The 15,101-nt window shown below is 32.7% G+C and overlaps 2 protein-coding genes across 2 annotated transcripts; one reads left to right on the top strand and one right to left on the bottom strand.

The window, feature by feature from the left end:
- Positions 1-2,209: 2,209 nt before the first annotated feature.
- On the top strand, positions 2,210-3,827 carry LOC8262411 (ethylene-responsive transcription factor ERF086). Its single transcript, XM_002516845.3, has one exon. It carries the CDS (start codon positions 2,355-2,357, stop codon positions 3,423-3,425), a length of 1,071 nt encoding a protein of 356 aa, XP_002516891.1. The 5' UTR covers positions 2,210-2,354; the 3' UTR covers positions 3,426-3,827.
- Positions 3,828-5,130: 1,303 nt separating this feature from the next.
- LOC8262412 (zinc finger CCCH domain-containing protein 34) lies at positions 5,131-10,485 on the bottom strand. The gene is made up of 7 exons (XM_002516846.4): positions 10,048-10,485; positions 9,776-9,921; positions 9,464-9,529; positions 9,119-9,238; positions 8,705-9,022; positions 8,320-8,622; positions 5,131-6,239 (listed from the first exon to the last, which is right to left on the bottom strand). The coding sequence occupies exons 1-7, from the start codon at positions 10,133-10,135 to the stop codon at positions 5,835-5,837; spliced, it is 1,446 nt and encodes a 481-aa protein (XP_002516892.1). The 5' UTR covers positions 10,136-10,485; the 3' UTR covers positions 5,131-5,834.
- Positions 10,486-15,101: the final 4,616 nt, after the last annotated feature.

The following is a 15,101-nucleotide window of genomic DNA, read 5'->3' as shown; positions in this document are numbered from 1 at the left end:
CAAATCAAATACTATCAATTAATTTCATTCAAGTCTTTAGTGGAAGAGTCAAGGGTCATAGATTCTATGACAATGTCCTTCTTAAAAGAAAAGAAAATGATTGTTATTTTCCATTAATTACTATTATATGATTACTTCATTTTAATTTTTATAAATAAATTTCACCTTTTTGATATGATTAAATTCCATTAATATATGAAATTTGAAGGAGACAACAATAATGGGCAGTGATAAAAAAGAAAAGCATAATGTAGCATTGGAAATGCTAAAAACAAGAAAAAGAGGTTGACCCAATTTTGTTTATGATTAGTTTGTATCATTCCCAATGCCATTTTAGGCTCATGTAGGTTCATCAAAGAGAACAAAGATAATATATACATATATATTTTCTTAAAAATAATATTTCCTTTTGGAGCTAATTAAATGGAATGGTAGTGATTAGTGACCCACTAATAGCTTATGTTTGGGCAGTTTGATCCACCTTTCTTTAATCTTTACAAGTGTTTCTTCAAGCTTTTGATTGCCCTTTTGACTATAAACCCTTTTTGCTTACTTTTGGAGATGAGAGACGAAGACCCCATGTCTCTTACAAAAAAAAAAAAAAAAATACTTTTGCTGAATTTACTTAAAAATATCTACCAAATAAAGTCTATTTCCCCAGGAATTTCACTTGAATTTTATCTTCAACTTTCAATGATAATATACCTAGAAATAAACATGAATTCATGGGATCCAAAGAGAACCCAGTTATACCACTATATTATAGTAAACATTAATTTCACCATTTGTCCTCTTGTAAATTAGTAAATCGCTCCATTGTCCTGCAAAAATTTACTTTATTAATACCGTAATAATTACAAATTGTAGCTTGGGTTTGCAATCAACCCACTTCAGAATTACTGAATTTGCATAAACATACCAAAGATAAAAAGAGCAGAGACCATAGTCAACTGCTACAAATAGTTTTGCTTAAGCTTAAGACAAAAGGTGAAAGAATACACATAAACTGACAAACAAAAACAAAGATAAAAACTTTGACTTATGGGCCTTTTAGGTTTAAGGTTTTTTGTTTTTAGCAATAAGAAGAAATGAGTTATATATATGACACAAGACATGAAAACCTAAGTAGAGAATATAGTATGTTACTTGTTTAGCTCAAATTAGGACAATTCTTGGTTTTAATTAGAGATAAATTTTTAACCACTCCCTTTGAAAATCATGAAGCAGACAAAGAAGTGGCAAGTAATTGCCTATTCATTTATTTTGCATAAAATGCGGATTCACATGTGCATAATATATTTTATTAATTATAAAGACATACCTTTTTAAATTATGCAAAATAAAATCCAATTTGAAAACTCAAACTCTCTAGAATGATGCAAACATTAATCCACTCTTCTTCTTCTTCTTTTTTTCCTTTTTGAACAACAAATTATACATAATTGAAGTATTTTAAATTTGAGTTTTAGATGATTAAATACATGATTTTGGGAGAAGTATAAAATGGTGGTGTTATTTAATAATTAATTTATATTATGTCTTTGAGATTTTGTTTTCAGCCGGCCATTTAAGCAAAATTAGTATAGTTAATTCCTATTAGTTTGACATTAATTCCTATAGCATCCCTTTGCAATTGACATTGTTTTATGAAATTAAGAAATGCAATCATGCATGGTTCCTCTACCTCAAGGATACATACATCTTCTAGTAGATTGCCTAGCTAATGGGTTTGCACGTGAACTGCTCCTTTTAATTAACTTACTTCGACCTTATCTTTATATACTTAACAATACTCCTACTGCTTGCATTTACCTGATGTAATGTTTACCTCATTAATTAATTAATAAGAACTAATTTTTATCAGTTCAGCACTGTTTTTTTATGCATGGCCTCTAATCTGACCTACTTAAGATTAATAAGGCTCTGCAAGTTTACAATAGTTTCACTAATCCAAAGTCAGAGCTTCTAATTACTTGAGTTGTAGGACAAGGTTTTTGTTTTTTGATAGAACCAAAATTTGATAGATTAAAGAATCACTTTTATTATATTGGTTACAAGAAAATAGGGGAAAAAAAATATTGTAAAAGTAGGTGGAAAGGGAGCATGGTCTTCCAAAGAGAATGACTATCTACAGACAACAGTAGTGTCCTTTTCTTTCTCTCCTCCATGATCAAATCAGTGTCTTTAAAAAGGCTTCCTTATACCTTCACTCTCCATATACCTTAACAAAATCTTTTGCACTTCACTTTCTCCAAACCTACTCAATCCCATTCTATCTATAGCTTTCTTTCTTTCTTTCTTTACCCACAAATCATTCTTTCTTCTCCTATCATTTCCTTTAACTAGTTATAGCAATGTCCACCTCAAAAACCTTAGACAAACCCTTATTTGAACCAGTTAATATACATGGTGGTATTGCACTAATTCAAAGAAACACTTCCCCATCTCAGAATGGTGAAAGAAGAGGAAGAAGAAAGCAACCAGAACCAGGGAGATTCCTTGGAGTAAGAAGGAGACCTTGGGGTAGGTATGCTGCTGAAATTAGAGACCCTACAACTAAAGAAAGGCATTGGCTTGGTACATTTGATACTGCTCAAGAAGCAGCTCTTGCTTATGATAGGGCTGCCCTTTCGATGAAAGGTACCCAAGCAAGAACAAACTTTATATACACTGATAATGGTTCCTTTCACTCTCTTCTCACCCCATTTGACGTTCAAGCTTTCTTTCCACCACCTCAGTTTCTTACTAGCAATGTTCAAGGTAATAAACAACAGCAACAGCAGCCCATTAACCAAAACATTAGTCCTGTCAATAATCTCGAGACTCGTCATCAGAATGAGACTCTCAACCAATCAAGTAGTGACAGGAGTGGTGCTGAAACTTCAACTGATCAATCAGCATATGATCATAACAGTTTCTTCTTTTCTAAGGATGATTATTCTAACTCAGGCTACTTAGGCTGCATTGTTCCTGATAACTGCCTAAAACCACCTTCCGATCCCCCAAGTTATACAAACTCCACTTCTAACGAGTCCAAATCTCCAAAAGATCAAAACTTTATCTCCATTGCTGACCAATCACATTTAAATAATTATGCATTTCCTCAAGATACTACAAGTGCATCAACTAAACCGCTTAACTATCCTGCAAACTTTCCCTGCTTTGACGACATCAGCAATGGAATAATATGGGGAGACCAGCAGCAGCCGTGGGAGTTGAGTTCGGATGACCTTTCGGCAATTATCAATTATAACCCATTAATGGTAGGAGATGTGTGCATGGAAGCTTTGCATCCTAGTATTAGTAATCCTAGCTATGGTTCAGTGTCTCAAGCTGCCGCGACCACTTCGTCATCAGTATCTTGCTCTCCATCATATCCTTATTATGGCGACAGTGCAGTAGACTTTGGCTATTCACTCTTTTGAGTAGGGCTTGTTAGGGTGCATCTGCATGCACTGAATCCTATTTAGTAATATGTTCGTTTTCATGCACTTCCGTTTATCTCTTTCTTTTAACCTTTTAGTTTATTCGCAAATCCTTTTTACTGTAATTAGACATGTGAGCAAGAAAAGAGATGGAATGCGCATCGTCTGCAGGTCGTATGAGTTCTAAAAAAGAAAGTTGGTTTGAAAAGTTGCTTGTTTCAAGGGCAGAAAGTGTTACTTATCTTTGCTCATTATTAGATACGCAAAATATATATTGACTGCTTGGTGTCTCTGTTTTTACGGCTATTTGCCCATCTTTTTTTCGACAATGCAAACCTCACTTATAGCCCATGACGCATGCCATTCTCAAAGCACAACAATAACACCATTATTAATTATTCACATGCATGATCCATTATCAATGCTTGGTAGCTACTGTTATACTTCCAGTTGCATTTTTCTGTGTAGTCTTTAGTTGCAATCTAATGGCAGATGTTTGAACTCGTGGGCCTCGACTCAATCTCAAGTCGCTTTCAGGACTGAAATGCTATTTCTAACTTTAAAAACAAAAACAAAAACAAAACAAAAAACATTTGCGTCAAAAGGGTCCTAACTGAAAAAGAAACATTTCTTTCAGAGGAGGGAGGTAGCTGTTTGAGAGTGGGGTAGCTGTTGGACTTGATTAGATCCATCCTTCCAATTGTATAGCATTTTTGTTTTGGTCCCAACTCCCAACCCTTAAATACAGATACAAATACGGAGGAGGAGGACCATGCAGACCTACAAACCTCAGCTTAAAAGGGCATAGGTTCCTCATCTACTTAATATGGACATTGAAAAATTATGATAGACAATTATTAATTTAGGCATTTCTTAGCACTCCAAGTGTGTTGTATACTGTACTAACCAGTTTGTTGGAAACTTTTATGTTCGGAATTTTAGTTTAATACCAAAAACAGTCGCTTGTAAGTAAGTACCTTAAATCTGAGTTAATTTAGAAGGTTGTGCGCAGCTAAGAACAGGGGAAATGAGGTCAAGGCTAGATTGACTACTTAGCTGACAGCTAATCCTTGAGGCTTCCACAGTCGAAAGGAACCCTAGAATATAGCATCTGCTTTCCAGAAATTCAAATCTTGTTGGGAATATTGAGGAAGAATTCATAAAGAAAGTATTTAAAAAAAAAAAAAATAGAAATCGTATGCATGGCTATGACCCTTTAACCGAATGAGAAAGACTATTAACAGAGAACTGAGGGTCATCAGAGAATTTGAACTGCCCTATGCATTCTGCAGACCCACAGGATTCTGAAACATCAATGGCTTTTAGTAACCAGAACAGAATGCTAGAATCCCAAAGACTCAATCATAATCAATGGAATTCCAGTCAACATGGGTTTTAACCCATGCGCTAACTAGCAAGGGACTCACATAACAAATAACAATTTCTAAATAGGACTAGATAGCGTGGTCCAACTACGGCCAGAAAGAAGAAGCACAATATCATGACAAGGTCCTAGCACTTCTCTATTCTTCACGTGTGATCCACCGACAGGCACTATTTTCACTAGCGTAAACCCTAAGCAAGTTGTATCATAACATTTAACAGCAATGGCAATTACCAGAAGATAATCACCCTTTTCTGCTAAAAAATTTACCTGATATTGCATGTATAGCTGCTGAGCTCATGAAAAGCATACTAAACGGTGGAATGCAAGAGGAAAGATTATTACAGTCGAGAGATTCTTGATATCTTTGTATTCCATAATAATTTTATAACTAACAATTATCAAGCATTTCAGCTGTCACAACATAACTATGTACCTAATCACATGTAAGGTAGCATTTGGATGCCTCCTTTTTGAGTCTCTGTAATTACTTCTCCTTTTTCACAGTAAACCCCAAACAAAAAGAGGGGGAACAAGGAAACCTTCAAATTCCTGTCTAGACAAATTGGAAACCTGTTCCCAACTATAAAAGAAATTATCAAAAGTTGGATACGAGGCAGCTGATTTCAAAAAGAAGAATGCTATAGGACTGATCTTTTTCAGTTTGAAAAGGACTGGAGCATAAATAAACACAACAAACTCCTGAAACCTGAGACATCGGTGCATGTGCAGATTTGCCAAAGGGAACTGCAGAACTTTGTTGGTTATTCTAAAGAAAGGTGGTGGCTATATGGGGGTTGCTGAACAATTTGATGTTGGCCATGGCTTATTCAAGACAAAAGAGATGGCCACGAGATTATATTAACACAAATTATCGGACCTACCGTGTTCTAGACCTGAATTGTGGAATCATCATGATTGAGAAATGAAGCATCCTATTTGAAGGATTGAAAGGAAAATAAAAGGAAAGGGAGAAAAAAAGCTTGTCTCTTCAATTTGATCAAAATGTTGTTTGATACTTTTGCTTAGCTTGAGGTGTGTGCCTCTATGCTTGTGCTGCTGCTGCTGCTGCTGCCAGTTGAAAGGCCAGAACTCTGGCTAGACAGTTGCGCACCAGAATGGTGGACAGTGCCACTCTTTGAAAATATCGAGCCCACCATTCCACTAGTTGTGCTCATTGATGAAGACATCCTGGTTGAACTGGAGTCCTTGCTTGAACCTGAAACAAGTTCAGGCCGCAATTCAGATGATGAGGATGATGGGGCTAGAGTACCCATTGAAGAGCCCACAGGGTAAGGTGCAACAGGCATATCAGACAGAGAAGATGCAGATGGACTGTAACTCAATGATCCCATTGGATGATCAAATTTGCATGCAGGTCCAAACTTGCACTGTCCCCGTTGCGTATAGTGAGTACAATGTGGTGCACCCTGATTAGCATAAAGGAATATCAGATGCGTCACAATTATAGCACCACTGTGAGGAAGGGCTTGAATTACAACCAAGCATGCATCTACATAATATCATATGAAATAGTGCACTGTGAATGGGAAAAATACAGGTGGAGAATGCAACAAGGAAAGAAGGATAAGCAGATCATTAAGCTAGCATCAACAAAGATAAGGGGGGAAAAAATGTTGAACACGATATTGAAAACAGTAGTTTCACATGCATTTCAAATGCTGTTAGAGTTAGTTGTGCTATTTTGGCATGAAGCATGTAGAGGAACTGATCAGCTCTAGGGACAGCCAAGATGCATGAGATCATGCTAACTTAATTGATTGGGATGAACATGTGTTCCACTAATATATAATATGTCATGACCTGACACTCGAAAATGATTTCACATTAGTGAGCAAAAGGCACATAAGACCTTTAATTCAATCTGCTTGGACCTTATTATAATTATAGAGATCAGCCTAAGGACAAGAAGATTGCTGGACAAAAACAGGAGCGATATGATGACCAAAGATATACAAAAACCAATGTTCCAAGAACCCAAATTCCAAACACAAATACACCGACAGCATGCACCTCACTTGCAGCTCATATATATTGACATTGCATAACTTTGAAATACTTTTTGATAAAACAAACTCAATCCAGTATTCAAAGTCTAAAAAATATGGGGATCCTATCTAGTTACATCAGTAGCAAGTCAAAGTATAAGCAATATAAGCACCACTCATAAAACAAACCTCAATTGAAAATTCCACGAGTTGGCTTCCACAGTCTTACAAGAGTATACTACATTTGATCATGGATAATGCAGAAGAAAAAGAGAGAGAGAGAGAGAGAGAGAGAGAGAGAGAGAGGCAACAAAGGTCATCTGACTTAAGTACTCTAATTCCACTTAAGAGATGCAACAGATATAAACTAATTGTAAATGCAAAAGTCCAGTAACATTAATTCATCTACTACCCGTTCTTCCAACCAATTTCTGACGCTATTGCCAAACATGAGAACTTTATTCATTGAAATGAACTGGAATAGCTTGTGGCTGCAAGAAATACATTTGACAATTTAAAATGGAATACTACCCACCACCAAGCTCAAAAAGAAACACCAAAGTTTACCAAAATAAGGGATAAGAAAATGACTCATTAGATAACATGCTGATGACTAAGCCTCCCAGCCTTATAGCAAAATGTACCAGAGGAACACAGCTGATCTAAGCTTGATAACCTGGGAAAATCTAAACTCTGTAAGGGGCATCTAATTGCCACTTAAGCTCTTATAGGCATGCATACAATCATTATACAATTTGAAGGACAGTTTATCTCATGCACTAAAAAATGTATAGTGTTCGCCCTGATGGTATTTTACAAGAACACCTATCATGCCAAACTAAACACTAGCATTGAATAAATTGACCAAAGTGAAGATCAAATGCATAATGAGAATTTCAAAATAAAATCCATGGTAGATACTATAAAGGCACGACGGATACAATCTGCAGAAAAATATTGACATTAATTGTGAACTTTCAATGATAAAACCCAAGTCCAGCATTGAGCACCAGATGGCAAACCAGAAAAGAAAAAATGTAAAAACCATTCAACAAGCCCAGAACAGTGAGGATGCCCAGTGCATAAGTACATTTTCAGGAAAGCACCATGCAGGAAAAGTAAAGGCTACATGATCGCTACCGCTGACAAGTTCTCGACATTCATACAACAAGTGTGTGGTGTACATGTGCATGCCTATGTCACAGTTGTGTTAATATATGAAGAGCTGTCTGCATGTGTATGAACCTTTACATGCACCAGAATTCTCATAGGCCACGGGGGAAGCTACAAAAGGAGAGGTGAGAATACATTTAGCCAAATTTATCAGGAGAGAGATCAACGCGAGAGAGAGAGAGAGAAGAAAGAGGCAGAACAGACAGAGAGAAATCATGTAACTGTAGCACATAATCAAGATACCAAAAACAAATTCACATGTAGATACTTGCTGCTTTTCAAAAGATGAGTAATCTCAAATCCAGAGGAATTTTCAAAAGATGCTTACTGGTCGTAGTGGAAGACCCATGGGGCTAAGAACAACATTTGTTTTTGGTGCAATCAATTCTGGTGGATGATGATATTTACATGACGATCCAAATTTACAGTCGCCAGTTTTCATGTAATACTGGCATTCTGGTTGACCAGGTCTCTCTGGAAATGATGGTTGTTCCTTCTGATTGCTGCTTGAAGGCATGGCTTGATAACCTCCTGTATAAGCGGGTGCTGAAGGAGATAGCTGGGTTATTCCATATACACCCGATCCAACTCCCAGCTGAGTACTAGGAGATGCAACAGGACTTATAGGTCCCTGTACCAGGAGGAAAGACAATGAAAAGATTATAAAAAGTTCAACCAAATATATGGGATAAAGAAGGCTCTCATGTACATACCGGATAGGGACTCCAACTTGGATAGGGAACTACACCAGGGGAAACTAGCATTGGACCATATGGACCTTGTACATATGAGCCTGGCAGCAGAGGAGGCCTCGCAACTACTAACCCATACTGTTGAGTAGAAGGAACAGATGGAGACTGCACATTGGGATATAATGCAGAAGCAGGCACTGGAGCAGGCACAGGTGCAACTTGCAGAGCTGGTGATTGTGCTTGAATTTGCAAATTAGCTGGTTGAGGATGATGAAATTTACATGTTACACCAAATTTACATTGCCCTGTTTTTACATAATATGTACATTCTTTCTCACCCTGTTGAAAATTAAAAGATCAAGTCAAAATAAAGCTCAAGAGGTCAACACGAAAAATATACTAGTAATTAAATATCAATTCCGAAATTATACAGACCGGCCGTAATGGATAACCATAATAATTTAGTGATACAGGATTAGCAGAACCACCTCCCTGTTTAGGGTGGTGGTACTTGCAGGAAGCACCAAATTTGCATGTCCCTGTGCGCATATAATACTGCCCAAAGAAAAATCAAGTAAAAACAGCATAATCAGTAAAACCAAAACCATTCAATCATATATAACATCATCAAACCTGACTAAATGAATCTAACTTCACTCGAACTAATAGCATCACATTATAAGGGACAATTAATGGACATTGCTATCATTTGCAAATATCCCCAATTCCATATTCACACCAAAGCAATCAATGACATAGCTTAAGTACACTACTGCATACCTGGCATACAGGCTGGCCAACTCGCTCTGGAAACTCAGCAGCACCAGCTCTTGCAGCACCCAACACCTAAAATCAATACCAACAAAAAACAATTTATCACCACAGATCTTTAAATACAGTAACACTCTGTCCAAACTTGCATCTCATAATAAACAGCGAATCCAATCTCAAGTTATATAAACAGTTGATCCAATTTCAATTCACAATACTACGGGATCAAGCCTATTAAATAAAACTAATCAATGATCAAATCACAAAAGCCCTATTATTCTAGACAAAACTAAAAAGGAAAATAGATAAACATTATATTACCGCGCCACGGTCACGCGGGTGGTTGAACCGACACCTCGACCCGTACCCGCAAAACCCCGTCCTTAAATAATAAATACAATCGGCTTCTTCAGGTCTTTCAGGGTACCCGGGTTCTACTTCTCCTAATCCCAGTTGCCAATCACCCTCTGCATTAACAACCAAAAGCAAAACAAGAAATTAATAATATAAGCATATTTCAATAGACAAAAAAAAGATACCCATTTTGCCCATTTAGCTCTCAAATTTTGGAATGCAGCTTAAAATGAACTCACCTTCAAGAACGGTTTCAGGTCCGGGCCCTGTCCATTCCGGTGACGGATCGGACTGCGAGCCCTCTTGTGTCCGACCGTACCGGTCCATCCCGAAATTCGCGGAACCGGACGGTAAATCTTTTTTTTCCCTTTTAAAAGACAGAAATCCAACAGTTAGCAGAATGAGACTTCGATCAAATGGGCTTTCTAGACAGAGAAAGTAGTGAGAGAGACTGCTTTTTTTTTTCCTCCCTCTTTCTGTATTTTAATTTATTTCTTTCACTCTCACACAACACAGTGTTTGGTTTTTGTTTCTATTGATTTTTTCAGTTTCTCTCTCTATAGATCTCTCTCTCTTCAAAGACGATGGTTTTTGTTGATCTTTATTTTCTTACTTCTTTCTAGTTTTGGTGGTTTATATACGCGCCAAACAGAGCAGAGATCGCATTAAAAAATGATTAATTTAATTAAATAATTCCCATTAAAAATGTGAATTAAAATCAAATATTTTATAAGAAAAAGAAAAAAGAAAAATAGATTTATATGTTAAAGAAGCAGAAACTAACTCAACTATCGGAGAAGAACCAGGAGAAACTAACTCAAGTAACTATTACTAGTTTAGTTTGGTGAGTCTTTTTGGTTCATTAAATGACGATAATGCCCTTCAGATTTTGACGGTGGATGTGGGAGATGATGTTGTTTGTTGGATGTGACGAAGTTGTCTTTTTAACTATGGTGTCATTACGAAAAAGTGCTAAACCGAAAATATTCTTTAAAAAAAAATAATAATTAAAACTAATAAAGTAAAGTAATCCTGTGTGAGTGAGTGAACGGAGTCAAGAGTGAGAAAAATAGGCTAACGTGGCATGAAAACAGATCTTCCTTAATTTTGTAAAAAGGTAACCGGATTAAATTGCTTTTCTTTTCTTTCGTATTTTTTTTTTAAAGAATTCTTTCATATTTTTCTTGTATACATTATTAATTATTTTACTCTTTTAATAAAAATTAATAAGCTATGAATTACATAACAAAATTATTATTTATTTACTTTCACAATCAACACCACAATTTGTCTAGTTAGTGTAGACCGGATCTTTTGGCTTAACTGATTATTCTTTATTTTAGGATAACCGTAAAAAATGTGAAATATTTGATAGGATATAAAATATTTTTACAAATTAAGATAAACTTGAAAATGATAATGTATATATTGTTACCTTGAACGCATATTTTTATGATAAATATTTCAATAATTTATTATTTTTGTGGAATTTTATTTTTAGTGATAAATTTATTTACAACTAATAAAAAAGTATTTATGTGTGTGCTTATTTTAAGTTTGATAGTGAAGAAAACAAAAAAGAAAAAGGAAAATGGTAAATGAAATCAAAAGAAAAATATATATATACAAAATTGAAAACCAAAATAAGAAGAGAAAGTAGAAAGAAAAGGTTTTGAAGATGAGGATGGTGTTTTTGAAATTTAACCAATATCCAATTGTTAGACAACAAAACAAAATCCACATTGTACGAATCATGTCTAATATTTCTTATTAAACCGGACAAACCATAAGTTTCCTTTTTCCTTTTAATAGTGAATTAGGTCCTTAATTTCATATTCCCATTTTATCAATAAATAGACAAAAATAGTTTTGCTTGCACTAAGACTGGAGCTCAGAGTTTTAAGTTCACGGTAATGTTCATTTTGGCACATTATATTATATCATTTCTTTAATTTATTTTATATATTATATATTAATATTATACAATATTAATGAAATATAATTTATTTTATTAAATTGCATATAGTTATCCATTTAAATTTAATATAAAATAATAATTTTCACTAATTTAGCAGCTAATGATTAAAAAATTACAAATTAGAAATCTTTTTACTTCTTACATAATACTAATTAGATTATTTATTCATTTTAAAGAAGAAAAACTAAATGAATCGGTGATAATTCCCTCTATGTCAAGGCTTTAACAGTAAGCCTTTACTTTTTCTTAAATTAATTATATAATTATGACCAAATAATGATTTTGGCTGTGCATTCTCATTTTAATTGATATAAAAAAAAAAATTAGCAATACGGACAAAATAAATCTTATTACCTGAAAAAGATATTATTTACAAATTTGGAATTAATGGAAGATTGTCAATAGTCATACATACAGACGCCTGACAGTAGTATGCTTGACGCCTTTTGAATCAGCCAACCATATTCTGCCACGTCTTCGACAAATCCCAGCGGTGACCATAGTGGATTCTTTGCGAGTTTTGCTCTTCTCACGCTCCCTCGCATATCGTGGTGGTCACCGACCAGTAGACACTTTTCAATGGACGAATTTGACAAGGGCCCTGCACTTGTAAAGCCATTATTAAACAAAGTGAAAGTGGTAATTTCCAAAAACAAGTTTTGTCCATATAAAAACAAAGAAAATATTTAAAATACATACAGTATTACATTACAAACACCTGAATGAATGATGAAAGTTTAAGTATTGATTTTTTTTAAACAAAATTAAAGTTCTAAATAGATTAAATTTTTTTATATTAAATATTCAGAATATATTTAATTTATACAAAATTTTGTAAATTCAAATAGAAATAAAAGATAAAATTTTATATTTATCTATCTTTTTTTTAAAATAAAAGTATAAAATATTTTTTATATACAACTGATTTTTTAGATTTAATTTATTTTTTATATTTTTATTTATATAATAAGTCATCTATTTTTCAAATGAATATAATAATTTTTTATTTTATTTATTTTAAATTTATTTTTAAACTTGAAATATTATCTGTTCAAAATTTTTTATATAATAATAAATAAATATATTTTATAAAATTTATAATAAAAATAATTTTTATTTTCTAATAACTAAAACATAAAAAATATACTCTATAATTAAATATGCTTTTATAAATCTCTAAAATTTGTTTACTGAAGATACAATAATTTTGAAAAAATTGACGAATCAACAATTTGGGATATTATAATCTCTTATCTATTTATTTTATTATAAGATTCTATTAAATAAGATTTTAAATATAAGGATATAGTATAAGGTTTGAGCTTATTTTGACTATAAAAATTAAAATGTAAAATTTAGTTTAATATCTCGATAAAGATAATTCTAATCTTTTACACAAAAATTAACTTGATTATATGTTAAAAATATACAATCTTTTATAGCACGGGCAAAATTAAAAATTCATAAATAGGGACTCAATTTATTTTAAATATATGGAGCTTAAATAAGATATAAAAATATAAATGTAAAATTATTAGTGTGGATGATCATAATTTAGATTTAAGAATTTATGAGGTTCTAAATATAATAATTAAGAGAATATAAAAAATATTAATTAATAATATAGAAATTAACAAAATATAATATTTTAGAAGGTTTGTGATACTATTTTTCAAAATTATCTAAGATTTCATAAACAAAAATTTAATTTTGATTCATTTCATTTCTAATTTTGTTAGTTTTGTTTTAATTTTTCAATATATTAAAAGAAAGACATAATCAAACAAAAGTTAATTAGATTTAATCATTATCAAAAGTAAAAGTATTATTGACTTTATATTACGGATTCAAATAAATTTTAAATTCGAATTATCGACTTTATATTATTGACTTTATATTAAAGTAGCTGAACAATTAACTAATTAAAAGATTCATTTAAACTGGCTAACTTCAAATTCAACTGAACTCGTTTCTCATTCCAACTCCATTTAAAATAAATTAAAACGAATTTAAATGTTTTCTCAGTCAAGTGGTGGTTGCACGCAGTTTTCTAAAAGTTATATATAAACTTAGAGCTCATTGTTTCCATTTAGATGCAAATATGGAGCATGTGAGGAAACATTTTACCAAAATCTGTTAAAATAAAAATTTAAATCGCGTAAATATCAATAAAAGGAAAGTTTAGTAGATATAACGGTTTAAGTTGATCGAAGGTACCATGTTTCAGTTACATTCAATTGTGGCGGAATTTTATTAATTAACGGCTCAAACAAAATTTATCTTTAACCAGACAGTCGAGATGTATTTCACGTCAGCATCTCAACATTGGAAATGACGCGACTCAAGTGTGAGGGAGGTGGTGGTGCAATAGCATTACCAAAAGTAGTAGTAGGTAAGAAGTCTATAAATTTATAATTATTCTGGACAATATGTTTTTATAAAAGGCGTGACTGGGTGTAGCCGGTGGATGACGGAAATGATATCGGGTGTAATAGGTTATCATATAGAAAAGGAGTAAGAATCAAATGGGTTTGTTTGACTTGGACGAGGCTCTAGTGGCTTGGTTTTCTTGTACTGTTGTAACCGTATCTTATCAACTAAAATATCGGCAATACCAAAACATGTACTGTTTTTCAGAGTTGGGATCTTCAAGATTTTGGTTTTTATTATTTATTTTTTAATAACTGGGCTTCGGCCGAAGGATTTAAGAAAATGGCTAAATTTCATTCAACCGAGTCTAATTAGTCCATTGCCCCGACCCTTTTTATGACATGACTTATTTTATTTTAAAGAAAGTTTACATTTTTATTATTTTTTGTCGATTAATAATAATAAGCTTATATTTTTTTAGTTTTTAATGTTGGATTGAATAATTCTTAATATATTGAATATATTTATTATCATATTTTAGACATTATCAACCATAAATTCATCTTCGAATTGTAGTATCTTAGTCCAGTATATTATTAGTTTTTTTTAAATAATTTTAGTCAATCTCGACCATATTTCAATTAATAATTATATATATATATATATATATATATATATATATATATATATATATATATATATTAATTTCTAAAACTTAAATTTCTTTTAATATGTGTGTCTAATTTTTGATACATAGAATTTTTATTTTAACATGTGTATTTTTGTATTTTGACATTTGTACTTATTTTTGACACATGACATTAAAATCGACGTATAATTTTATAAATTTTTTTTATTAATTTATTGATTAATAAGTTAAATTTATAATTAAATACTGATTCCGATCTTAAAAGTAGAATATTAATTATATTTTAATATTATATT

Source organism: Ricinus communis, chromosome 9, assembly GCF_019578655.1.
Source record: "Ricinus communis isolate WT05 ecotype wild-type chromosome 9, ASM1957865v1, whole genome shotgun sequence".
Classification (NCBI taxonomy): Eukaryota; Viridiplantae; Streptophyta; class Magnoliopsida; order Malpighiales; family Euphorbiaceae; genus Ricinus; species Ricinus communis.
The sequence above is the reverse complement of the archived record's forward strand: the minus strand, read 5'-3'. Positions and strand labels throughout refer to the sequence as shown.

Bases quoted from the DNA above. Each gene is read 5' to 3' on its own strand.
- LOC8262412 (XM_002516846.4), bottom strand. From the start codon at position 10,135: ATGGACCGGTACGGTCGGACACAAGAGGGCTCGCAGTCCGATCCGTCA. The intron at 9,530-9,775 runs GTAATATAATGT...TATTGATTTTAG, and splicing joins ACCCGCGTGACCGTGGCGCG to GTGTTGGGTGCTGCAAGAGC. The intron at 6,240-8,319 runs GTAAGCATCTTT...TATGCTAATCAG, and splicing joins TGGGTCTTCCACTACGACCA to GGTGCACCACATTGTACTCA.
- LOC8262411 (XM_002516845.3), top strand. From the start codon at position 2,355: ATGTCCACCTCAAAAACCTTAGACAAACCCTTATTTGAACCAGTTAAT.